General features: G+C 46.9%; 1 protein-coding gene across 1 annotated transcript in view; it reads right to left on the bottom strand.

Moving 5' to 3' along the window:
- The window catches only part of GALNT17 (polypeptide N-acetylgalactosaminyltransferase 17), a 213,543-nt gene extending 201,660 nt beyond the window's left edge, over positions 1–11,883 (bottom strand). Inside the window, exon 1 of the mRNA XM_056326559.1 lies at positions 10,964–11,883. Within this exon, the coding sequence (XP_056182534.1) occupies positions 10,964–11,201 (238 nt within the window). The 5' untranslated portion in view covers positions 11,202–11,883. The remainder of the gene's footprint in view (positions 1–10,963) is intronic.
- Between the last annotated feature and the right edge of the window lie 14,491 nt (positions 11,884–26,374).

Below are 26,374 nucleotides of genomic sequence, written 5' to 3'. Positions count from 1 at the left end.
AGCGCAGCCTGTCAGGCCATTCTAATTTGCAAGGTCTGATATTGTTCGACAGGATCAAACAGGCGGCATCAGTAAGGAGGAAAATTTGTGGAAGGAACAGAGCATTAGTTAGTATTTGGAAGTTGAGCAACTTCCTAAGAAAAGACTGATAAAAGCGAAAAATCCCATTTTACTGTCTAACCCCTTTTATGTCTGTGCAGAACAGCTATTAAAGTCCCCCAGAAAGTCACTTATTGACTCAACGCTTGATCCAAAGACAACTGAAGTTAATATGACCTGACCCCAGTAACACCTTCCATGTAAGACACTGCAAAAGCTGTTAACTGCCTTTAGACACTCCTGATGGGCAGATTTCTAAATGAAAGCTGTCTGTATGCCCACAAATCATCTGCATGATCCAGCCGTCACCCTGCCCCTTCAGACACAAGCACCAAGCAAAGAGCACCACGTTTGAACCGTCCCCCTTCACATCAGAGAAGGCAGCTCACCCACCCTGGGCCCACTCGGTCAATTATTCATTTATTTCCCCAGATAATGCAGGTTTGTCTCCAACCTCTACTTGCAGAGCTCAGAAACCAGTTCTGTCCCTTCGGGCATTGCACCGGGTCGATCAGATCAGTTTTATCCAAACAGCACCTGTCCCACCAAACTGCAACTGGTCCCCCCTCCTTCCCACAGCCGGGGTCCCCGTCTGGCCCTTCACCTTCACCACAGGTGCACGGCGGATATTTCCCTAACGTGGAACCAAATGTCGGAGCTGCCCTCCATAAATCCAGGGGCAGGTAAAGCTCCCGGAGGCAGAAACCCCGAGGAAGGGCAGGCAGGATGTGCCGCCTGCCCCCTCCCCAGCCCTCAGAGCCCACCGACCCTTCGGCTGCACCACCCCGCTCAGCGTGTTGCTGCTGGATGAAACCTTACCCCTGCCTTTGCTCCCCCCCGCTGCAGCCCTCCCTCCCTCCAGCTTCACCTGCACATCGCCCTGCTCTGCTATTTCATTTCCTTACGCATCTCCCCTTCAACCTAGTCGACGTATAATTAATACAGATTTAAACCAACGGAGAGTTTTTTAAATCCAAAAGCCGGAGATAATTAACACAACATTAGGTGTAATTCTCCCCCCATCTTCTGCCTCGTTCTGTTGCCTGATTTATCTCACTGGATGGTAAGTTCACTTAATTGAGGATCCATTCCAGCCATTTGTTATGGTAAGGAATAAGAGGCAGTCAAACACCTCTCACGCTTCTTCTGTTCCTACCTCTCTGACGCCAGTTCCAAGGATCTTCAAATCACCAAAACACATCTGCAACTTTTTCTCTGTTCTCATACCACGTCCCACTTATAAAGCTCTTCATCAGCACTTCTGTCCTTGAGACATTCGTTCAGTAATACATAAAGGAACCTGAATCCCTAACTCTTAGAATAATATTAGAAAAAATATAAGTGGGTTGTCCAGTATCACTCAGAACACTGGAGGCATAAACCGGGACGTAAACCTTTCCTCCTGGATGCCTGGTGCCCTTAATGGTGACACCAGTCCCTCATGATTACATCAATAACATCTTCAAGCAAACCGAAATTCCACATTATGGCATTTGGTCTACACTTAGCAAAGGACAAAGCACAACAGGGCCCCAGCCTTGACTACAGGTTTAGACAAGTGTAATGGTTATTACTATTATTGTCTTGTCAGTGCAAATATGAAAAACCGAAATAAAATCTACCAGAATAGGAGGTTTATGTTCGAAATTATTTAAAGCATTCAGTGTTCTAGCACACTTCACTAAAGGTGGTACACGCTAAAAACACATAAAGGTCAGCAAAAATTATTTTAAACTCAATAATGGAATATAAGCAAGCTTTAAAAATACCATAAAACGGCTTTTCAGTCTTCGCCAACGGCCCCTGCCCCCCCACCTTACTTTGCATTTTTAGAGTATGATAAAGCAATTGTTTTGGAAGAATTTGTAGTAATTTGGCACAAACACAAGTGCTCTCATGATTTAATTTAAAGCGTAATATAGGCAAAGACCCAGAAAGAAATTGTAATTGTTGCATTTTAAAATTAACCTTCCCGCTTCATCTTTATGTTCTGAGAACACACACAACCATGGCGAGCTGTTACACTGCCCAAAATACAAGAGCAAATGAAGATTAAATAAATTCTGACGACCACCAGGTAGAAGACCTTGCTTGACTCTCTCATGCTCTCTGCACCTTGAGGAATCACCCGAAATAACTCAGCCGAGGCACTGCTGGTGTCTGGTAATCTACTGGGTTTTCTCTTGTCATGGTTTTCCGCTTTCTGTATCTCAGCAACACACAGACACGCCAAGGAAAAGCAATTTGGATTTCCATTGCCCGCAAACACAGAAAGGCCCTACTCTTACGTAGAGGAGATGGAAGCAAAGAAAATCCTGTAACCCGTTTGGGTGCAGTGAGAGGATGCTCGGGTCCAAAGGCAGCAGAGCCCGAAGCCCAGCTCTCCTGCCTTCCCACCAGATTCCTGCCAGAGCCCAGAGAGGGGCTCGTGCTGGGCAGCCACTCTTTGAGCCACGGGCTGGCACACAAGCTCTTTCTGCTTGACGCCGAGGGGACCGAAGGGTAGAGGGACCGAGGATTCCCCTTCCTCCCTCCGCACCAAATGCCGACACATCACAGCGTTGGTTTTACTGCGCTAAAATTAAGTAATCGGGTGCAACAGGGCATGCCAGCTGTGCAGCAAGAAGGGGTGATTTACCACGTATGACAGCCCTGGCTTTTAAGAGATCCATCATTTTCCCTGTCAGCAGGAAGAACAGCGCTCTTGCACAACAGCCTAGGTTGGACAACCTAGGAAGATCCATATTTTTTAAAAGTCCATTTACCAAGAATTCTCCTATTATTCCCATATCACGGATCCTGTGAAGCTGTAGGTGTTCCCTGCTCAAAGAGGGAACAAGTGCTGTAATATGGCAGATAGCCTTTAGCATCGCTGTCTGTGGGTATCAGAGTGAATCACAGGGAGCGAATCCCTGGGAGGGCAGTATCATAGGAACTCATCACACAGCAAGAGGCATGCAAGCACAGATCATCAGGTTTTTAAAAAAGGAAAAGACAAACTGTGATTTTTATCCAACGCACTCCCGATTTTGGGGAATTGTCTTTCTTTTTCAGGTAACTTTGCATCTCCTCAGTGGCACAAGTATCAAAGCCCTAAGACTGCATCAGAACGAACCACGGTATGTAATTGCTCAATGACAGCACAGCCAGGCTCAGCACAGCACTCGCCTTGCACGTAATGCTTTACGTAGGGCTCCCATTGCATCGTTACCACATTATTTTTAGATAACCATCAGTGAATGTCAGAATGCGGGTCGATAGCTATTAGATTTATAGGCAGAAATAGCTATGCTTGTAGCAATAAGATGTAAAGCATTTGACAATTTCTTTAAGAAATTCAACCACAGGGACTGAGGGCTAGAAAATACGGTTGCCAGTACTCCCAAAACTGTTTAGGAAAAATAATATTGTACCCCTAGGATACATTACCGAAGCTGAACCGCTGTTGTCAACCCTCAGTACGGTCAATACTACGCACATTCAGTTTGAACAGCCCTTTACAGACTTCAGTAATGACACCTTACCAAAAAAATGTCTCCCTTTTACATTTAATATTTCAACATGCAAAACGTCCTCACCTACCCCAGGATTCAGGCGTATCTGTAGGAGCTGGGAACTGGCAGTCTGCCAGCCCACCGTAACATCTGGACCAGATTGTTCAGTTTTAGATAAAGATTAGTGGCATAAATCATGAAACTAGTAAAACCTTTTTAATTACCTGAGAAAGGTTGATTTCTATTTTCTTTTCTGCTATGCCTTATTAACAGGTAAGTTTGCTCACAGGTTGCGTACAGCATATTTTTAGTAGAAATGCACGTGCTTTCTGCCAGAAGAGAAGTACCAAGGGAAGATGGTGGCCAAGAGCAGACCAGACAGACTCCCCAAAATCCAAGCCCACTGACAGCATATGCCTCAAGCTAACTTTGTCTGTCTGTCCTCCCTGATCAAAGCAGAAGATCTCCAAGACAGCAAAGCACGGGACACTGTTGGCTCAGCAGTGCCTGCTGCCAGCCGAAAGGCCTCGGGGTATCCGAGATGCTGTGCAAACCCAGCAGATGTGACACTCCACTGAAGGCTGAGTCGTGCCCTTCTGGAGTGGCAGCTGGAAGCCAGGCAGGATGCCTTCTGGCACTGAAATGTCACTAAATGTCCACGTTTTGCCAAATACATCCGTTTCCAAATGTCTCTTACTGGAGACACAATAGCACACTGGTGATTCAGACTGAGGCTTGGAAATAATACTGTAATTCACATAAGTAAAGCACCTATCTTTCAAATTTTTGTATCCTTAGAAAAAAATTCCTAAAAGCTGCCTACCTAATCTGGCAGCGTAAATTTACCTTTGTAAATTTTACCTTCGAGGTAAGGTTCTGTTTCTCTGTTAGGCAAACCTGAATCAATAGGCAAGAATAACATTCCTATGTTGTCACTATTTTCTGGTCATTGCTGTTGCGTCTCATGAACCCTGTGTTGTCTCTGCATGATAAATGTGTTAGAGGCTTATTACTCATTCATTGCCAATGACAGTGAATATTCAGATGATGAAGCCAAATAACTACCAAAACCAAAAATTATCTATCAGTTCCTAGTCAGCCTGGTTGTAAACTAAATGTCATGTTAATGCCTAAGCTTCCAGATACTTCCTAAATCGCCATCTGAAGCCTCATCTTTGGATTCTATTATTTCTCTAAGAAGTATTTCTTTTAGTCATCCTTTGACTGGTATCAGGCCTGATTTCCATGAACCTGATAAGAATAATTTACAGCCAGCAGCTCTTGGGCGTCTCGAGCCTGTGCAGACCATGCAGGCTACGCACTTAGTAACTTTAGGCTGGGAACTTATAAAAGCATGTACTGAATCTCAATAACTTGTGTTATTCCTAATGGGGAATACGGTAAACAAATCTGTTAGGCATATAATAAATATTAAAGTTGCAATTTTATCAAGTTGCTATACAAGGCCATATAAAATAATAGTTTCTACTTCATAAATACCACAGCAGCAGGGTAGACAGGGAAACAGCATCTCAACCGATGGTTATGAGACGGGATCTAACACGGCAGTCACAGCCCCATAGCGTACCACTTTATCTCCAAATCATCATTTCTTGTATCAAAGGATTTCCCTCAGCAAGGCTGTGCTCATATAACGAGGTATTTTATTTCATTAACACATTTAAAGTTTGGGCCCTTCTGCCTACAAACAGCATTTCCCTGCTCTCAATTATTTACATTTAGTTGTTTATCTTAATCAGAGAATTTCTTAGCAATTTAGTTAATACATACCTGTTAAAATCTTAATATTACTAGTCTGTGGGTGTAACACTATTACATACTACTAAATGGCTGATAGAACAGCTTTTAATCTGCCTTATTTACATATATAATTTTTATACTCAGTAGTTAGCTAAGTTTGTAATGTACTTTGAGGATGATAAGTGCTACAGAAGATAAGCATTATCTTATCCTTACGGGAAGTAAATCCACATATCTCTAAAGTGTTTAAAGTTAATTAAGTGCCACTTTACAAGGGGGATAGCAAGACCGTGCAAAAGGCTGTGTTTCAGTATCGGCCTCAATGTCCATATGCAACCCTCACAAAGTTAATTTCCTAATTGGATAAGCAGAGGAGAGCATAATCTGTATGCAGGAGGCTGCTGACATGCACTTGTTCATATCTCAGCGTGTGCAAATAATTCCATGTGCACAAGCACAGATGCAAGTTCGTTTAAATAATGAGCACAGGCTGATGTAACTGCTGAGGAATTTGAGGTTCCTCTTCAACCTTTAACGTTCGTAAAGCTGCAGTTTACTCTGTGCACTGCCTTAGCAGGAGAGGAAAAGCCCTCTCTGCTCACCCATCTTCTGGCCAGCTTCACTTCTGCGGTTCTTCATCACTGCCCTCTCGTTTACAACAATTTGCAAAAAGCTTCTATTCTCCCTGATCTTATACATAAGCTGCTGTGAGTTTACAAAATAACATTTAAAAGAAGAGCTTAGGATGAGTCATCAGTGCCTTTTCACAGTGATTTCTGTCTTGATAATACTTAGCTTGAAGTAAAGAATTTTTATACTTTTTTTTTTTTTTTCCACACAATTCAGAAAGACACTGCACAGTTCCTTGCTCACTGGCTCCCAGGCAGCTGAGCGCCTGCGTGTCTCAGCCAACAAGCACCGGAGAGGGAGCTCACAGCCTTCATGCTGCTTGGAGGCTTCAACCCAAGACCCCCCCTCTGCTGCACGTGCCCCTGCAGGGGTTGGCCCCAGCACATCCTTAGATCATCGGTGACCAGCAGAAAACTGATCTGCTTATGTTGGTTCAAGATGCTCAGCTATGGTAGATATGGAAGATGGCTTCCCCACATGCAAACCAAGGGTTTATTTAGAGTGCTTCCCCTCCTGCGCATCTTATTCTCAAACTGGTAGTGCTATTTAATAAATAAATCATTTATATATTGACTTCAAGAGCTTCTGGTGAACAAGGTTTAGAAGAGGGGACTGCCCAATTCTGGGCGGGATCAGACTGCGAAGGATGGGGACAAAAACCAACACACAAAGTCAGATCCAGGCTCTTTCCTCCCACCTGGGATGAATACTCCACATCGGTGCAGCCCCAGCGCTCTGCACATAAGGAAACCTCCTTATGGACCCTGTACATCCCGCCAGCCTCTCAGTGCCTCAGCAGTGGATGTCCAGCTGCTCAACACTTCTCCTGTCGAGGGCTGGCACGCCAAGGGCCTGCACCAGCCTCATCCTCTCTCCTTCTGCAGAGGGGGTGAACGCACACTGCACCACCATGAACGTTTCCTTTCCCCACACCCAGGGTGGGATCGAGCACACCTTCAAGAGGACCAAGGGAGGTGGAAGAGAGTAATGCAAGAGCCCAAGGAAGAAGAAACACAGCCAGACAAAAGCTGCCTGGGTAACTCCCCCAAGGCCATCGTTCATAGGAGGTGAGAGATGAGCAGCTTCTCACCATGCAATGGACATGGGACCCATCCCGTTGAGGTGAGTCTCATGGTGAGTTTTATATGCTGCTTCGTGACACAAGCTGCACCCTTCCTCAAGTCGTGTCACTCATCCTATATGTCACTTTTATGTGAAAAAGTTGGCCCACCTTTGCTGTGTCAGGATACTACAAAGCACAATTTCAAATTTCTCATGGTCATTAACGGGTTTCCACATTAGCCCCAGAGGAAGAGGATTAGGTTAATTGAAGAGTTTGTCCAGCACTCTCCAGGAAGCACACGACAGCCGGCAGCCGCAAAAGCTGAATGCTCTCTTCTGGGTCTCTATTCATTCCAGCTCCTCACTAGCTAACTAGTTTGTCATATAAGCACAGAAACCCTCTCTTTGTAAACATAGAACCAAACTGAAAAGTTCATTTGTGTGTATCTCCCCGAAGCTGGAGATAATCTGGACCACAAGTTTTGCTTATGTAAATGTCAGCACACAAAAAATTAGGTTTGGATCAAAAAGACAAGTTGCAGTTAATACCCAAAGTAAAATACACACGTTCCTTCCCGACCTTCATTTGCTTTCTCTGAACATCTGCTGAACAAGAAAATTCCATCCATAAAAGCGACTACAGAAATTAAAAATCCTTTGAATTCTAAGATAAGTGCATTCACATACAAAACTCTTCATTCCAAAGGGCACCTTTATACTTCTTTGTGACCATGGGAGCCATCCAGTTGCAAAGAGCAACAGCAGAGCAAAAAGCAAAACCCACAAGACCTGTGCAATGAACTAAGGAGCAATAATAAACTTTCAGAAAGAACAAAGCACACATACAGTTCTCAAAGACAACTTATGAATTACAACGAGGAGAAAACTAAGCAAGGCTACCGTCTGCTGCGATGACTCCCCGATCCCATGCAGCACCCAAGGCACCCTTCCACACACTGTCTGAAACAAATCTCCCACAGCTGACAATGTGGCTTTGTGCAACTGCAACCCCAGCTAAGAGTGGCTGGAAAACACTGCAAGACCAGCAAGATGCATCACCTGGAAAGCGAGGAGTCATTGCAGGAGGCAGACTGGACCACGTTTAGGACAGTGGAGAAGTAAGAGGGAGCACTGGTGTTATTTCCAGAATGGCACTGCAGAGAAATATCATTCAAAAGGAACAACTGTGTAAAATTGTTCTTTTACCAGACTCAAGGCAGTGTTGTTTAGCTTATTTTCATGGCCAACATTTACAGAAATAAATATACATACATAAAAAATAAGGTTTGCCATACCACAGCGAGCTGTTATTTCCAATATGCTTTACACTACATGATTCAAAAAACAAAACCACAGCAATGGTATGATCAGATTGCTCATTTGATCTTTACAGAATGGAGCTTTTTTAAGAGATTCAGTTTTTTAAAGATGGCTTCAACTCCCACTGAAATCCAGCCAAGTCCCATAATACAGAAAGAAATCCACAGCTGACTGCACCCAAACTGTGGTTTAGTTTCTCTCTTTGGCCAAACACTTCCCAATGCTCCCTGAAGTGCAGCCTTCCCACATGCTACACGGTGGGGTACTATATTCTGTGATTTTGTAGGTGCTAAACCACAGGTCAGATTTAAAACAAAACAGGACCTTATGCAACAGAAAGGGAATTCTCTTGGTGGATGCATTCTGCAGGGAGCTTGTCTAAGAGCATATGGTGGGTTTTGTTAGGCACTTCTCACCAGCATTCAACTTCCCTACCCTGAAAGAAAAGAAAAGAAAAAAAAAAAAAAAAAAAGAGCTCGTATTTGCATGCTTCAAGCGGGCACCAGGAATTCAGCTTTAGGTAGTCTTTAAGTGCCCAGAATGAATGCTGATTCCGGCACAGAAAGCTCCTGGCAGGGAAGCTGGTCCAGCTGCCTCCGCATCCTCAGCCCTATGGACTGTCTCAGCACACTTTGCTGTTTCCTCTGAGTGCCAGTGGGTGGTGACGGGGGTTCACCCGGCCCCCCACATCTTGCTTAAACCCATGCCTTCCTGAAGCGCACAACACACAGGTGTCACCCAGAGAACAGACCGTGTCGTACTTTTCTGAAAAACACATGCACCAAATATATACTTGACCCAAAGTTACATAAGCGCGATGCCAGAGCTATTTTTTAGCCAGACTCATCAGCACTGCTATAAATCACGCCAGTATGCAAGGGCCAGACAACACGTCACATCTACATGCTCAGCTTTCTGCCACCCTAAGAAAACGTTTGTGCTATGGGCAACATACCCATCACCTCTGCCTCCCCTGGTCTTCAGGTGCACGACTGCTCTTCAGCACTGAGCAGGCTCCTGTACTACACCACTAACACTTCCCTGAGTGCCCGCAGCAGCCTACAGACAGACACACACTCAGAGCCGTCCCTGTGCTCACGGCTTCTCTTACAAGCACCAGCCACCTCCAAAAGCAGCCCCCAGAGCTTGCTGGAGCAGGGAGCCCACATTAATCCCCACAGAAAAGGGTAGTAACTTGCAATTTCATCTCTCCCTCTGTGGGAACAGTAGGCAGCAGCATGATTACTTGCCCAATCCCAAGGTCCTAGCATAAAGTCTCCTGTCTTGAACTGCAGCTATTACCCCTTTTTAAATAAGTGCCCTAAATCCTCCTGGGAACTTCTGCCCCAGCAGTATCCAGAAGCAGCCAGTTTCACAGTTTGATTGTAAATAACATCCAGCTTTCTACCTTATCCCTTTATATTCTTTAGTTTCACCTTGTTTGTCACCCAACAGTGCTGCTTCAACATCTCGTGGTGCGAGGCGCTTTCACAGGCAGGACAGGTTTTTCATGCCAGCGTATAAAGTAGCAATATAAATAACACTTTCCGACTCAGCTGAGCCCTTCTCCTTCCGTACCCTATCCTTCTCCAAAGCGCACACACACCGACCGAGAGGACGACTATGCACCAGGAAGGGCATGTTACATTCCTGCACCTGTCTCACATCCTCGGTGCAGAAGGATAATCAGCAATAGCTCTGATTCAGTACGGAGACCCAGCGCACACCAGCTCTCAGTTCGACACGGCACAGAGTCGTGCATCAGCTTCATATTCAAAACTCAGAGAGGGAATCGCACTGACATTGCCAAAAACATTAACTCTGCTAATTCCAATACACAAAAACTTGCAGTCATTAAAGCTACGGAGATTGGAAGCAATAAACGGGACTCTTAATTGAGATTACATTCCCAGTTGTGAATCTATGGGGAACAATTTTAAAAAAATTAGCTTCCACAGTCAGTGTTTTAATTAGATACCTCACCTAGATTTCTAGCATCTTCACAACATGTTTCTCTATCCCATACGGCATCTTTAAAACTCCCTTTCTGCAGCTCAGAACTACTGAACCTGGTGAGATTTTAATAGAAATCCCTTCGTTATGCTATAAAGAGAAGCATTACTTGAGATTTTAATTAGCAGCTGTCAATGCTCAGCCATAGGAAATACTGAATAGTTTGCTCAACTCATATCAGAGAAAGCACATTTTGCTCTCTGACCTTCTGCACTCAAATGATGCACCGTACTTCAGCCGCTGAAAAACTCCCTTCCAAAAAAAACAACTCTGGAGTAGTAAAAGCCATTGCCTCAGCCAGCACCCTCCGCGTTTGATGCGGAAATCACGACGCTGTCGCTGCCTGCCCGCTACCACCAACCCGAACGGCAGCGTTATGTTAGCACGGCTTCCTCCAGCCTGTGCGAGGCACGCTGAGCGCTGAACACAAGCAGAACTTGGAAATCACGATTCAGTCCACCGAGCCTCCGCCTGCTCGGTAACGCAGGGGGCAAGGCCAGGTTGTAGGGTGCAAACTCGGCGTTTGCCACCGTTGCGCACCGTGCCGGACCCCGACGCGTTAGGAGCAGGGGGACGACTCCTACCGTTCAGCTGCCTGTAGACGATGTCCTCCAGGAGGGAGAGTCTCTTCAACACCGCATCCTGGATGGAGCTGATGCCGCGGGCTGTCAGGTTGACCACTTCTGCCCTGGGATGGATGTCATGGAAGGAGTCGCCGCTCTTGGCCGTGATGGGTCTGCACTTGGCCAGGAAGAGGACGAAGCCAGCCACCGCGATCAAGTTTAACACCAGCAGGACTTTGACTCTCCTCAAAGAAGCCATCAAACTTCCCGGGGGGCTCCGCCGGCCGCCGCGCTGCCTGCAGGGGCTAGGGGGGGGCGGGCCGCGGCGCGCACATCCCACGCCGCCGCAGCGCGGGGGGCTGCGCGCCCCGGCCCGGCCCCGGGCTCGACGCGGGGGTGAGGGGGGGGGGGGGGGCTGGGGGCGCCGCCGAGGACCGGCACCGCTGGCCGAGCCGCCGCCGAGCCCGCCCGGGGCTACGGCCCCGCAGAGCGCGCGCCGCCGGGGCCGCCCGCCCCGCCCCGCCCGCCGCCGCGCTGCCGCCGCCGCAACTTCATGCCCCGCGCAGGGCACCCGCGCCGGGGCTCCGGGGCGGCCGCGGGGCCGGGGAGCGCTGCGGGGCCGGCAGCCCTGCGGCACCGGCACCGGCGCGCCTGCCTCCGCCGCCGCCTCCGCCTGCCTGCGCCGCGGGGCGCGGGGCCGCTGCTGCGCTGCGCGGACGGGGCATGCCCCGCCGGCCGCCGCCCCGCCCCGCCCGGAGCCGCCGCCGCCGCCTCGCCGCTCCGCGGCGGGGCGGGGGGAACGCGGGGGGCGGGCGCCGGCCGCCCCTCCCGGCGCACGGGGAAGCGGAGGGGGAGGCTCACGGCGGCGGATCCGCCCCCGGCCCGCCGCGGGCTGCAGGGCCGGCAGGCTGCGGCAGGCACCGCTCCGCTCCGCGCACCGACCGCGCCTGCGGAGAGCGGCGCCGCCGCCGCCCGGCTGCCGGTAAATCCCGGGCTGGAGGCCGGGGCACCGCGCGGTGGAGCGGGGCCCGGAGGCGCCCGACGGCGGCAGCCGGCACCGAGCGGCGAGAACGGGCAGCCCCCCACCCCACCCCCCCGCCGGCGCCGGGACGGGCGGGGGACGCTCGGCTGCGCGGAAAGTTTGAGCCGCCCGGCTGCCCCCCGCGGGCTGTTCCCCGCCGGGCTGTGTCCCTCCCCCGGGCTGTGACACCCGCCCCCGGCCGGGAGCGCTGTCCCCCAGCAGCAGCACCGAGCCCCGGAGAAACCGGCCTGCTCCGCACCGCCCCCGCACCCTGACCGTGCGAGGGGACGGCTCCGGGCTGGCACCCGGGCGGCCAGCAAGGGTCTCCTGCATTTCTGTGCTTCAAACACGAAAACAGGGTAGTGCTGAACACTGTCATCCCGCGTCCCCAAGGCACACCAGCACCCGGCGTCCCCAACACACACCATCACCCAGTGTCCCCAACGCAGATCTCCAACGCACACCAGCACCCGGCATCCCCAACACAGGCTCTAACCCCAGCGTGCCAGGTATCCCCAACCAAGAGCTCGGCCACCACCGCGCAGCCACAGTAACCCCAGTACCCAGAGCTGTGTCCCGCTGTCACAGCCAGCCCGGCCTTTCCCAAAGGTGACATGGATGTGGATTAGAAATTCAAACAACGTTGAGTCACTGTGTCCTACAAGGCAACTTTTCAAGATGTCAGAATATCCCCTTCTCACCTTCAAGGCATAATTTAAAAAAGAAAAAAAAAAGAAATCAATGCCATGGAAACAAACCTTAAATTGCTTTAAAGGATTTGGAGTTTTAATTTAGTATTAGCTGCACATGAAATCTTCTGTTGTTTCTGCATTCAGACCCAGGACCCTGCTATGAACCTGAAAATGACAGACAGGCACATAACTCATAGTCAGAGTCTAAAAGAACATGGTCAGTCCACGCCGATGTTTATTATCCAGCTAAAAGGGTAAAGATGCGAGTAATTTTGGTGACATGAGGCTAGAATAACCTTACAAACTCCTAAAAACCGTGAGAGCTTTTTGTTGGCACTGGGGGGAAGCTTATCATGAGTTTTGGGGGTTCTGCTGGGGTGTCTTAGCACGTGGATAAACAGAGGAGTTTTGTTTCCAGAGCTGTCAACTGACACATTTTTCTATATAAAAAAGCACTTTTTATTAAAAAACAAAAACAAAACAAACAAAAAAACCCAACAAAAAGACCCCAAACAAACAAACAAAAAACAACACAGCTTTGCAGAGCTGTTTGCCAAAAAGGGAAGCCACATGGCCTCGGACTCTCAGGAGCAGAAATCTCTGCGCAAACAGAAAAACTACCTGCTGCTTATTTTAAAACAGTCTCAAATAAAGAAGACCCATTCCTCCCGCAAGTCCTTCCTCCCGCAACGCTCCCACCGAAGTTAGCGTTGTTGCCTTGCACAGAAACAGCAAGATCTATTTTAATTACAAAACAGTGGTTGGAAAAAGCTAAATTTAAATAAGTTTGGCACATGGCTACTGCATATAACCCTAATGCAAAAATAAAATAAAATTGTAGCCTCTTTAAAAAAAAACCTCACAGTTTGAATCAGCTCCTCGCTGAAGGACAAGGAGAGTATTTCTGCCCCCTTCTACCCAAGAAGAAAGGACCAGGATTAAGTCCCTCAAGAAAGCAGGGAGGGAGGGAGGAAGCAACAACTTGCACTGCCTCTGCGTTGGTGTGTATAGTTAGAGGACGCCCGGCTGCTGCAGGTATGTGGTCCCGATGAGGACAACATGCCAGGGCCAAACAAACATCCAAAAACCTGTAGGGGAAAAAAATGCCCTATATGGAAATTAGCACGAGGACTGAAAATTAAGAATACAGATGCTTTCCGCAGCCAACCATACAGCCCCCCTGCCCTGTCCAGGAGGATTCACTTCAAAAACTTTCCCAGGTAGCTGGTGTTGTTGCTGCTTTTCTTTATACGAAGGGTTGAACTAAGCAGTACAGGCTCTGAAGCTTTGCTAGCTGACACAAACAGCCATCACCTGAGAAATTCACCAAGCCACCTGCAAACCATCACAGAGCAGAAAGTTTTTTTTGCTGCTGGCCTCACCAGGAGGAGGAGCAGCTGGGCATGCTCTTTGCCTTTGCAAAACTCCTGATATGAATCAGCATTGGCTTTTTGGGGGTGGAGGGAAACCTTACAAAATACTGAGCCCCCACTCCTGAACCGGTTTGCCATGTTGCATGTTCCACAGGACTCCTTCCAGTGTGCTCCTTTTAGCAGCAGCAACAACCTTCTCTGAATTTCTTTTACTCAGAGAAAGATTTTAAAGTTTTGCTCAGTTGTCCTACAATCCCTTTTGGCCTGATGATCAAGCAAAACCCAAAGAATTAGCACCAATCATTATGTGCCCTTTTAGCATGTCCTGAGAGGCGACCACTAGCACACTCAGCATGAGACTTGCCCAACTCCATTGTATTCCCAAATCGCCTAACCCTACCCGCGTCACCGAGAGTTGCAGTGTCACCTACTAACAGATTACCTTGATACCTCCCCTGCGGTGACACAGGAGAAAGCAGCAAAGTTTAGATAACAAACACCAATGAGGACCAAACAGTCCACTGAGGATGGACACCATGGGGTGTAGCTGTAGGAGACCAGAAAAGGTTACACTTTGTGCCGTTACAAGTCTTCAGAACAGCCTCCCATGCGCTCCACAATCAGTATTTCATCTGAGCTTCACATCGCTGCGCAACTGAACAAACCTGAAATAACAAACACAAAAACGGCAGTTTGCTGTAAATGTGAAAAGTTTTGTCCAGACCCCACTCTGTAAATCAGGGTTTCAACAAGGACTAGCTCAACCCCCACTGGAGGGCTTGGGGTTTTGGGTGGGGTTTTTCCCCTCATTTTTTCCATTTTCATTACATTCTTACAAAAAAAGCATGAAATATTGTTACTAAATAGAGAAGAAGAGCTAAAGGGTACTTATCAGTATTGGGGGAAGAAGATCAGTTCGCATGTCTAATAGAAAAATTCTATTTTTGCCACATACAGTGGAGTTCTACGAACAGCACACACGCACTTTTCAAGTGCTAGCCAAAATAATTACTTCTCTCCTTCTGTGGGGGGAAAAAAAATCTCTAAATCATGAATATTCAATGGATTGATTAATGACACAGTAATCCTTTAGCTAAAATCTCTGCTCTTTAAAATATAATGAACACTAGCTGCCAGTTACAAGAAGAATTAAAAACACAAAAATAACTTGGTTTCTAGAAGTTCTCTCATCCTGATTGCTTTAGAAGTCTGCGACGATAGTACAACACCATGACGCATCAGGGGCAAACTCTCTTCACGTTCTGGTAGGTGGAAAACAGGCAGAAAAAAATGGTTTCTTGCTACTTGCTGCAGCCAGCGCTGCACTGCGTGTTGGCCAGGGCGAGCAGCAAAGGCGTCGTCCCTGCAGCTCCAGTTCTCCCACCTGCTCCCAGGGCTGGCAGCCAGCAAGGAGGGGGCTGCACCCACCCGGAGAACTCTAAACACCTACATTTCCAGCCTTGTAAACACCAACGTAAGAAAGTAGATGTTTGGGTTGTCTAAAATACATTAGCCTTTCTGTGACTTGGAATCCCTGTATGAAAACCGTGATCCGGAGAAAAAAACAAACCAAAAAACAAAAAACAACAAAACCCACAAACAAAAAAACCACCCAAGGGTTGAATTTAAAGCCATGAGCTGTTTCCTCAAAATCTGCAAGTTCTGCTGGAGTATTGTTAGTGCAGTTGGGTTTCTCCTTTGTTTTCAGGCTTTAGGTGGTGCTCAGGAGTTGCTAGGCTTCCCTTTTTCTCTCAGGCGCTCGAGAATTGCTGCCCTGAGACGGTCCTCCCACATCTGCCCAGGTGAATTGAAGCCTCCACATCGCCTATGGGCTCTTTGTTTTTCATGCCAACGTTCTCTCCACGCAGGAATCTGCTCCACCGAGTGCCAAGTGCTTGCACGGGAGGCTGGGGCGTGCGCCCACCCGCTGGCGGAGCTTAGCGAGGGTCACAGCACCACCACCCCCAGTCCGGGGCCACCTCGCATGTGCAGCAGTGGTCCCGGCCTTGCGAGGGTCACCACTGTCACTGGGGCTCTCCATACCCCCAGCTTACTGGCCATGTGAAATGAGTGAGTGCTTGCAAACGAAGCTGGGTTGGTGGGTTTTTTCAGAATCTAATATTAACAAGTTGACGGTGCATTGTCTGCTCCCTCCAGATTCATTTTTGACAGTAATTTAGGCAAATATTCAACAGCAAGGAGCGAACCCCTTATCTCCAACCATGAAATCTTCCTCCACTATGGGAACAGCTAATGCACAAAAGTAACTTTCCTCAATTTTATCTTCAAAGTTTGGGAACATATTTAGTTCTACGTTACAATAACTCAATTCATATTTCATGAATTCTTAAGGTCAGCCTGCGAGCATGGACAGCTCATCACTGACACATCAGGGAAATGCTGTGAAAAAACAAGCAACTTATTGTATTTCTGGCTTATGAGATTGCTTTATGGTTCCCTCAAGGATATTAAAAAGATATCCTTGCCATGGTTATCAATAAGGATCTTTCAGGATCAGCATTTCTAAAGCTTCTAGAATGGCTTCAACTCTTGACTGAGTTCAGAAATGCAAGAGCTGCATCCCCAGCAGCGTGGCCGGCAGGGCCGAAGGGGGATTCCCCCCCTCTGACCCCCGGCAGCGCTGCGTCCGCTCTGGGCCCAGCATAAGGAGGACACGGAGCTGTGGGAGCGGGTCCGGAGGAGGCCACGGAGATGCTCGGGGGGCTGGAGCCCCTCTGCTGTGCAGCGGGGCTGGGGCAGTCGGGGCTGTTCCGCCTGCAGAAGAGACGCTCCGGGGAGACCTTGGAGCAGCTCCCAGGGCCTGGAGGGGCCGGCAGGGAAGCTGGAGGGGGACGTTTTATGAGGGCCTGTAGCCACAGGACAAGGGGAATGGCTTCCAGCTGAGAGGGGTGATTTACCCCAGCTCTTCGGAAGGAATTTGTGCTGTGGGGGTGGTGACACGGGCACAGGCTGCCCAGAGCGGCTGTGGGTGCCCCATCCCTGGCAGGGCTCAGGGCCAGGTGGGACGGGGCTGGGAGCAGCCTGGGCTGGGGGGAGGGGGCCCTGCCCGTGGCCGGGGGTGGCACGAGGTGATCTTTAAGGTCCTTCCCACCCAAACCATTCTGTGATTCTATTACTCTATGAAAACCATAGCTTAAAGCTCAACTACCCTTCAGTTTTGCTGCTTTGAACTTCAGTATTCTTCTTGAATGACCAGAATGTAGTTCTTAGATCATTTTCTTATTAAAACTGGTTTGAAAAGTTTCAGCTTCTTTCTCAAAAAGCAGGAAGAAATAGAGATGCGCAAGTTCATTGAAATTTTGACAAAATTTAAAAAAAAGAAAATACGTTTTAAATGTTGGGGTTTTGTGTGACTAGAAAAAAATTCCCCTCTTCTTTTTATTACAGAAGATATCTATACAGCCCATATAATTTCAGCACCTAATCACCTTAGTCCTTCAGAGCATCTCAAGTGAGCCAGGGAATACTATTGTTTCTTCATGTTACACATGCAAATAAAAAGATACCTAAAGACCTATGAAAAAGTGTACTTTAAATTCCCAAGAAAATGAAGATGTAACAAAAACAACCTGCCCAGGATCAAACCAAGAGCTTTTAGCACAAGAGCTCAGTTTGCCACCAGCCCCTTAAGTTCAACACACTCAGCTGATGGCTCCTTCATCAGCACTCTAGTATGTCCATGCCAGCGGAAAGCAGGGAAATCCACAAAGATCCCCAAAGCCAATTTAAATATATCCCTGTTCCTGTTAACATCAGCGTGCCTTTCACCTGACTGTCAGAAGTGCAGATCTGATAGTGCAACAAAAACAGAGACAAGAAATCAGTTTGCTTGGATGTAGTAAAACCTTTCAGGGTTTAGTTTTCTCCCTAAAAGCCTGATCTTGCTTCCCGTAGCAACCTGGCCTCTGTTGCAGCAGAAGGGATCTAGAAACAAGAGTATCCCCTCTGTCTGCTGCTCGTTAAGCCTGGCTCTCAGGACTGCCTAGATGCTACAGCTCATGCTCAAGGATAACTTATTGTCCTATACCTTATATCAAGTATTCAGGTCAGCGTCAAGATGCAAAGCCTTTTCTGACCCCATGGACTCCTGGGGGTGCAATGCATGGCTCCCACCTGCACCCTGCTCCCCCCACCCCAAGAGCAGTGCTGGGGCTGGAGCCTGGTTCGAAGCCACGGAGGCTGCGCTGAAGTTACATATTCTAGACTTGGCTGTGGTGCAGCCACAGAAATCAATGGAAAACTGACACCTGATGGTTTTTTCCACGTTTGTGAGAGCTCTCCAAGAATTGATGTCAAAAATACAAAGAATGTCATCTTAAATAAAGAAAACCAAGAAAAAAAATGTTTTACAAGCCAGTGTGTGCAAAGACTTGCTTCTTCATGTCTTGTCATGTAGTTTTTTCACTTTTTTTTTTTTTTTTCCAGATAATGAAGATACCTCTTGCACTGGAATTGTGCTTAAACTATGTTACAGTCATGCTAGGGCAGCTTTTATCCTGCTGTGATTCTGAATGGTAGGCTGACCATCTGGAAATAATGCACAATTTTAACTTTAAAAATGTAAACCTCCCAGTAAGAGGTACCACAGACTGCCACAACTGCTTAATGAATGCCAGTTTATGTACTGTTTCCCACTAATTAACTATCATTGACAAATATGAATACAGTTCTTGTTACAGAAGTTGAAAGGTACATCTCATAAAATTTTCAAGAGGCCTGCATCTCAGCAAAAAGAATACTTCAAAGCAGTTCTTAACATGTAGAAAATCAAGTAGGTCAAGAAACAGACACATATATGTTTATACTTCGAATTAAACAACTGAATTTCCCTGTCAGGTAGCCTTTTGTCTTATTTTAGGAGTCTGGATATCAACTGTTTTACCACTTGCCAAAACATACTGAGTGCATGTCTCTGCAATATCTCATAGATAAATACAGGATGCTGCGTATCCTTGTGCAGTTCAATGAAAGGTAGGGTGGGGGAAAAAAACCCACAAACCCAAACCAAAATGGGATTTTATTCCAGATTTGCTGTTGATTCATTGGGTGTCCCCAGGCAAAGTGCCCAGAGCTGAGTTTTCAGGGTAGTCATGGATCAAATATTCAGACATACGGATTCAGAAGAGCTCCACTCTGCACATAAATCCCAGTGTGCTGAGCCCCTCTGAACAGCTGGTGCCTGCGTGGAAAGGGAGCTCTTTGGCAGATCTGTCCTCTTGCACAAATACTGTGCAAACCCACATTCTCTGCTGCTACATTCATATTTTTAAGCAGCCCTGAGAAACAGATCTGAATCTTCATCTCAGCAACGGTGCTGAAATATTCCCCATCACAAGCTTCGGGTGGTTAGTTTATGAGATGGGGTTCACAAAACTGCAAAACCCAGTGTGGAGGCTCCTGAAAGCAGCTCTTTCCAGGGTGGAGTCTCCTTTCTACTGGAAATATTCTCAGCTGGGAAGTCATTCAGGGCAAAACCCTGTCTCCCCTCCTTCGTTAATGTCTAGGTGAAGCTCTATAGGAGATTGGGGACAACACAAACCAGAGTTTTGGCTGCATTGCACTTTCTTACCAGGCTGCACAAGGCAAGAATGTGGAAGGAGGACAACCAGCCACAGCCAAGTCCGCCCCGCTCACACCGCTCACTGGACGGCCAGAGCTGCAAAGAAAGGCAGATCCCAGGCTGAGTAAAACTTGTAAGTTGCTCCATCAAATCAAAACCTGTGCCCAAACCAGACTGCAATTTTCTCCCCAGTTATAAAAGCAGGATTCGAGCAATCTTCCCTGTCACCAAGCGCAGCCACCCTACCTGGGGGAAGCACGGTTCCAGCCACTGCCAGGTGCAACCGTCTCCACAGGCAGCTCCAGCCTAATGAAACAGTTACAAATCTTGATACCTCACAAGTACAAACTGCCTGTTTTCATAAGGTCTAAGCAGTTACTGCATTACCCTGAAGGGATTGTTTTTGGCTTTGAGGATTGCTGCTTTCATTTTAGAAGAATGGCCAGAAAGATTTTCTGTTTCCCTTCCAACAATAGCATTTGTCGTGGGTGAAGGATATGACAGCTTTAAGGAAGCAGAGGGAGGGAGAATTATGTGCTAGACCCTGCCTCTGAAATGCATCCCCTGAAGGAACATACATCCATGTCTAGGGTTGAAGATCTTGCAGAGAAGAGTATTTTTTAAGGGGAAAAAACACTGTGCTGAGCCTTCGGTCTGCCTCATCATAGCACCTGGGTATTTCCTCTTTTCTACATAGAGAAAGGGAATAAAGCATTACGGGATGGGGGGATCCCCTCAAGTCACATCCACAGTGTGTGATGGCACAAGAAAACAGGGCCGTCCTCTGCCCTGCCATCACCCCAGAAGTGCTCTGTCTCTTCCTTGCCCTGCGTGAACCACCTGCCGAAGGACTGGCAGCGGTGCAGGGAATGTGCTCCAAAGGTCCTGCTTCCACTCTGCTTCAAAAATTAAGCAAAAAATCGGTGAAGGTGAATCAGATGGATGTCATTCTCCCAGTGCTATCGCCACCGACGGCATGCTCAAGGTTTGCCAGCGAGTTCAGCTCAAGGCAGAGTTACACCACGCCTGATGCTCATGATATTAAGGCCTATCTGCCTCTAGTAAACCAGTTCTGCAGCACTTAAAGCTTTTGGCTTGCCGGCTTCCTCATTCACCATACCTCCTGCAGTCATTCCTCCTCCCTCACCAGCAATGCTGCACTTCAAAGACCGGAGGAACATCAGACAGAGACACTGCAGTGCTTTGTTTTCTTCTCTCCTTAACTGTTTTTTTAGCATTTTAAAACACAACACACTCGTGAAAGCTTGTAAAATTCCTCATAAAGTTTACTGTGCCACAAGATTATAGAATACCTCTTGGAACTATGGATAAACAGCTAATCTTGGATCTGTCACCAGAAAGCACTAATATATTTCAAAAAGCTATTAGCCCTTAAACCAAAAGCAACACAGAATTTGATTTGGGGCAACAGGCTATAAAACACTGAAATTGTTTGGCAAGTCTGCATTGAAAGCAGGTGGAAAAAGCTATAAGAGCCCTGGCATTTATTTTATTCTGCCATTTAAGACATATTTTACATAGTTTCCAAAATGTGTGTGTGAAAACTAACATTAAGTAAGGATACTTGAAAAAAACATTGAACAATTGATTTACCACACATTTTCAGGAAGCAGAATACCATTCGTTATGTTATGCAAGAAGGCAGGGAAAGGCAGTAAATATTACACATAAAAAATAATAAACTATGAATAGCCTTTGCATTTTTTTTTATGGCATCATATCTTTAAGGAGCTTTAGAACCATCAGCACTGACCATAACCACCAGATGAGCAATATCCATTTTGTGGATGGAAACACTAAAGTGGACCTATTAATCCTAGATGCCCTGGTTATTTCTGAAGGGCTTTGCAAGAGGAACGGTTGAGCTGCCGTGAGATGGGGGGACAGGGAGGAAAGAGTCTTTGGGTAATGCAAGCGGGAAATAAAGTTTGAGATTTTCATATGCAAAGCCTAATTGTGTTCCATCCCTTGCTTCTTTCCTATCTTTGTAAGTACCTGGTCTTGAACTTTCCTCTTGCCAGGGGATACAGGCCATGAAACAGAAAAAAGGAGGAAGGTGATTTTTCTGGGAAAGAGAACATGAAAAGACCAGCCAGACGGAAAAATGCTTCAGGCGAGGAATGCAGGAGTTACCTTCTCACAGAGTAGAGATACTTTTGTCAAATATTTCGAGTAAGGTGATCTTTAAGGTCCTCAAAGCCTCAAAGAACTGGAAAACATGAGGAGGACATAAGGTGAGTTTCTAGCTTGTGGCTATGTGCTCGAGCCTCCTGGTAGAGGCAGCAGAGGTGGAAATGAAAGATGATGAAATGGAGAAATACAGCCAGGACCACACACTGGCGGTGATGCCATCCCAGCGTGGGTTTGTGTGTGGCCTGGACATTGTATTTGCATTTTCTGCAGAGTAGTTACTGCAGAAAGGCTAAAACTCATGGAAAATATATATTTTTGGTATTTGTCTGGGAAATAACCTACTACATGCAACAATTTATTCGCCCCCACCCCCCTAAAAACAAACAAACAAACAAAAGATAAAGGAAGGGAGGTAGCAGATTAAATAACCAGAGCATTGCTGCTTTTATTTTCCTGCATCAGCAGATATTGGGGCATGCAACTTACTGCCACAGTGATGTGCCTCTGATCTCTACATGATGCTTTGGTGTTTGCTTTTGATCAGTTAAACACACATATCTACAAGGAAGCACCAAATTCTAAAATGCTTCTAAAATTCTAGAATTCAAAACCAGGTCTCAGTAATAAAGAAATTATGCCTTCAGCATCCCTTCATTCAGCCGAGTGTAAGCAGTATGGAGTTGACTCATTCCATGGCGCTGTCACTAGCAGTATAATAATTACAAACAAAGTACTTGAAGTACAGAGGAGACGGTTCTGGCAAGAAAGAAAGGTTACTGTGACCCACAGAGATCATAGTCCGTGAGGAGCAAGATCCACAGGCCTGAGAGGCTGAACACATCCCAAAGCTCTGCAAACTGCTTTGCTCTCGCTGGGAAACATCCTCCCATTTCCAGAATTCACTCCACAGGTTTGGCTATTCAGAAAGGCTGTTTACAACTACTCCAGGGAAAATTCACAACAGATAAGACAGGACAGCTAATATGGGACATAACTTTTCTCTTCTCAGTATGCGGCATTTTGCTGTTCAGAAATTCACGCAAAGGTGTGAATAATGGGCCATATATGATTTATTTAAAGAACGGTGTGCTCATGTTTATCTGAGGAGACCCTTGTTGTTACCTCAAAGATATGCTAAATCCTTGAATGGGAGTGTGCTAGTTGTCCAGGGACAAGATATGTTAATGTTGGAGTGTGCTAGCTGTCCAGGCACGAGATATGTTAATATTGTTAACTTGAAGATATACTAGGTCCTTGAATGGGAATGTGCTAATTGTCCACGTGTGAGATATGTTAATGTGTTCCCCGAAAGTTAAGGAATAGACATGAGTGACTTGTACACAGAGGGGGCTGAAAGGTTCTCTCAGGGTGCATGACTTTGGAGGAGCGATCCCCCACGCACCCAGCACTGCCGAATAAAGATAACCTCCTCTCACTCGAATATTGGTGATAGATTCTTTGAATCAGGTGGAAGGAGGATTCTTTGACGTAATTTCGGCCATCTCCATCTCCAACACTGTAAGCCCATTTCTGCAGCAGCTGGATATGGAGAAAGGCATGTGCACGCAGGGAACAGGCTTTTGGAGAGTGAGATGCATGTAGCATAGCTCCGAGCAAACACATGTGCCTGACTATCCCTGCTTTGTGGCTAACCCAGTGGAAGAAACCTGCTTTCAAACCAAGCATTTGTAATCTTGAACAGAAAAATTACACAGATTTTTTTTTTTTTCTGCTTGTACAAAATTGCAGCAAGTAAAAACTGAGTAGGTCATGTGGAAATTATATATACACATACATTTTAAAAACCAAAACAAACTAAAGCTACTCACTCAGTTTATCTGCTAAGCTGCCTTCAGTACAGATGAAGGAGGAATCACGGACAGGATCACAAGAAACTATTCAATAGGTTAAATTCAATAGGCTAAGAAGTGCACAGAGCACACCAGCTATCGCTTTTCAGGATTAACAGAGGGAGAGGTGCCACATACAAATTATTTTGCAGCCTTGCAAGAGTAACTCTCCAAATAACTGAAATTAAGGACTTCAGGTCTTAAGCTGACCAGTTCCAGCTACCAGTTGAAGGCCTAGTGTCCAGAGCCCTGCAGGCACAGAACGGCCTTTGGAGTCGGACATCCAGACACCGAGAAATCGCTTTATTGAGACTGCTGATGCTTAAGCACACCTGACTCCAAGCACATGGAGAGTCCTACTGAAGTCAGCGATGCCACTCATTTAGACAAAATGTACTACATCAGTAAGTGCTGAAACGGTGATCCTAAGTACTGGGTTTTGGAATAAAGCTTTAGATTGGAGGCGGGGCAGGGCAGGGAAAAGTTACTAGAAGTTACTCAGACTGAGCAATTCAATGAGTAAGAAAACACCATTTACAGGCTTTAAATCTTGCATTTGCGAATTGCTTGCAAAGATACATTTTATTTCTCTTAATAAATAACTACAGTCTCAGTACTGCAACAGGAACCTGAAGGCATATATTACAGCCTGTTAATCATTCTTGTGCAAATGGCCAGGATAATACCTACATATAACTCAAACCCATTTAAGCCCCGTATTTAAAATTTCACTACAGTAGCCCACTGAACTGAATCACATGAATAATCAGCATGTACAAGTCTGTGTTTGAGTTATCATGCTGTTTACCTAGTTCCACTCTGGCTTATGAGATCATTTGTGATCTACAGCTCCAAGGTCACAACATTAATTTGGACTACAATGCAACCAGGGAAAAAAATACATTTTGACATAATACATGCAGTGAGCCAAGAAAGGGTTAATTTTAACCAAGTTAATGTTTAATAAATTGTTATTCAAATGCTATGAACTTTAATAACTTGATAAATCTGCTTATAAAAATGACATTTCTCTAGCTCATGTTAACTAACCATATCCAAGTTATTCATGGCTATAATTATCAGCTATCCAGGAACCCTCAAATTAGACTTCATGTTAAAAAACATTCATAATGCAAAACAACTTCGTGCATAATTTCTGAATAAGCACATCAACTGACCACTCACAGATAGTCTATATACCTATAGTATGGGTGTCCTACACAGAATCAATGCAGAAGGGCTAAAATATTTCTGTGTATACTTGATTCTGCTGCTGAACAAAAGCATGCCTGAATCTCTCCTTTTTGATGCGGGAGTCTGGAAAGGAGCTGTTTTTAAACTCTGCCTTGGGTGGGATAATGAATGGTCTTTCAGCTGCATTAGCAAGGAGGAAGGCTTGTAGGCAAAGATTTCAGCTTTTCTTGTAGGTGTAGCTTTAATCACTGGGGACTGCGCTGAGGCAAATAAGCCTGTTGATGTGGTATTCCTCTGAAAAAAAGAGCTTTTGCTGCTCCTTTAAAGAGCTGCCAGTGCCTGGAACAAAATTATATATATATTTATGTGTATATACAAGTATTCTGCTTAGAAAGAACATCTAGGTCAAGTTTTCCATGCTGATCTACCTTCCATCTGAATCATCAAGGGCACTTTCACAGAAGCAAGAGCCTTATTAGTGTCCTCGTCTTCTACTGCTGCTTATTCTCCCAAACTGAAGTTTGACCCTCAGCATTGTATGGGGTTTGCGTGGCAAGGTTTTGGTAGGGGGGGGCTACAGGGGTGGCCTCTGCGAGGAGCTGCCAGAAGCTTCCCCCGTGCCCGACGGAGCCGATGCCAGCCGGCTGCCAGCCCCACGGAGGCCGTGACCCGCGGGCAGCGGCGCTGGGGCAGCCCCTGGCAGGGCCCGTGGCCCATGGGGAGAGGAGCCCGGGCTGGGGCAGGGCTGGGGCAGGGCTGGGGACCCCGCGGGGACCCCCCGGGGCAGATCCTGAGGGACGCTCCAGTGGGAAGGGCTCCCGTGGGAGCAGGGGGCGCAGGGCTGGCTCCCGGGGCAGGGACCCCATGCTGGAGCGGGGCAGCGTGCGGGGGACGGGGCGGCAGAGACGGCGTGTGAGGGGCTGACCCCAGCCCCATTCCCCGGGAGGAGACAGAGAAATCAGGAATTAGGTTAAGCCTGGGAAGAAGGGAGGGCTGGGGGGAAGGTGGGTTTAACATTTGGGTTTAGTTCTCGTACTCCCACTCTGACCGGATCGGTAATCAATTAAACTGATTTCCCCAAGCGGAGCCTGTTCTGCCCGTGACAGTAACTGGCGAGTGATCTCTCCCTGTCCTTACCTCGACCCACGAGCCCTTCGGTACATTTCCTCTAACCCCCGTCCTGCTGAGGAGGGCAGTGACCGAGCGGCTTGGTGGGCACCCGGCCCTCTCAGCCCACCACAGCAGGCATATCTTTTTCATTTCCCCAGCAAGCAGACAACAGTATCAGCTTGCCCAGAGGAGGAGAGTTGAATTTCAAGGGAAGGCAAGAACACCTAAGCAAAGACAAACAATAGATTTCATAAGGTGCCATTAATAAATGACAGGTCAACCAAAGAGATATTTTCACACATGCTTCCCATGTGGTCCTTAAATGAAAAACTTACCGGGCTTTGCAATTGCTAGTATATGGCTGAGCATAAAGGCATGTTCAAAGGGAATACTGGAGGCTAAGCAATGTAACATCACTCACCTTCAGTATAAGCCATGGCTATAAAATACAACACTT

The sequence above is a fragment of the Falco biarmicus genome, chromosome 1 (genome assembly GCF_023638135.1).
Source record: "Falco biarmicus isolate bFalBia1 chromosome 1, bFalBia1.pri, whole genome shotgun sequence".
In the NCBI taxonomy this organism is placed as follows: Eukaryota; Metazoa; Chordata; class Aves; order Falconiformes; family Falconidae; genus Falco; species Falco biarmicus.
This window is presented reverse-complemented; position numbering and strand designations above follow the sequence as displayed.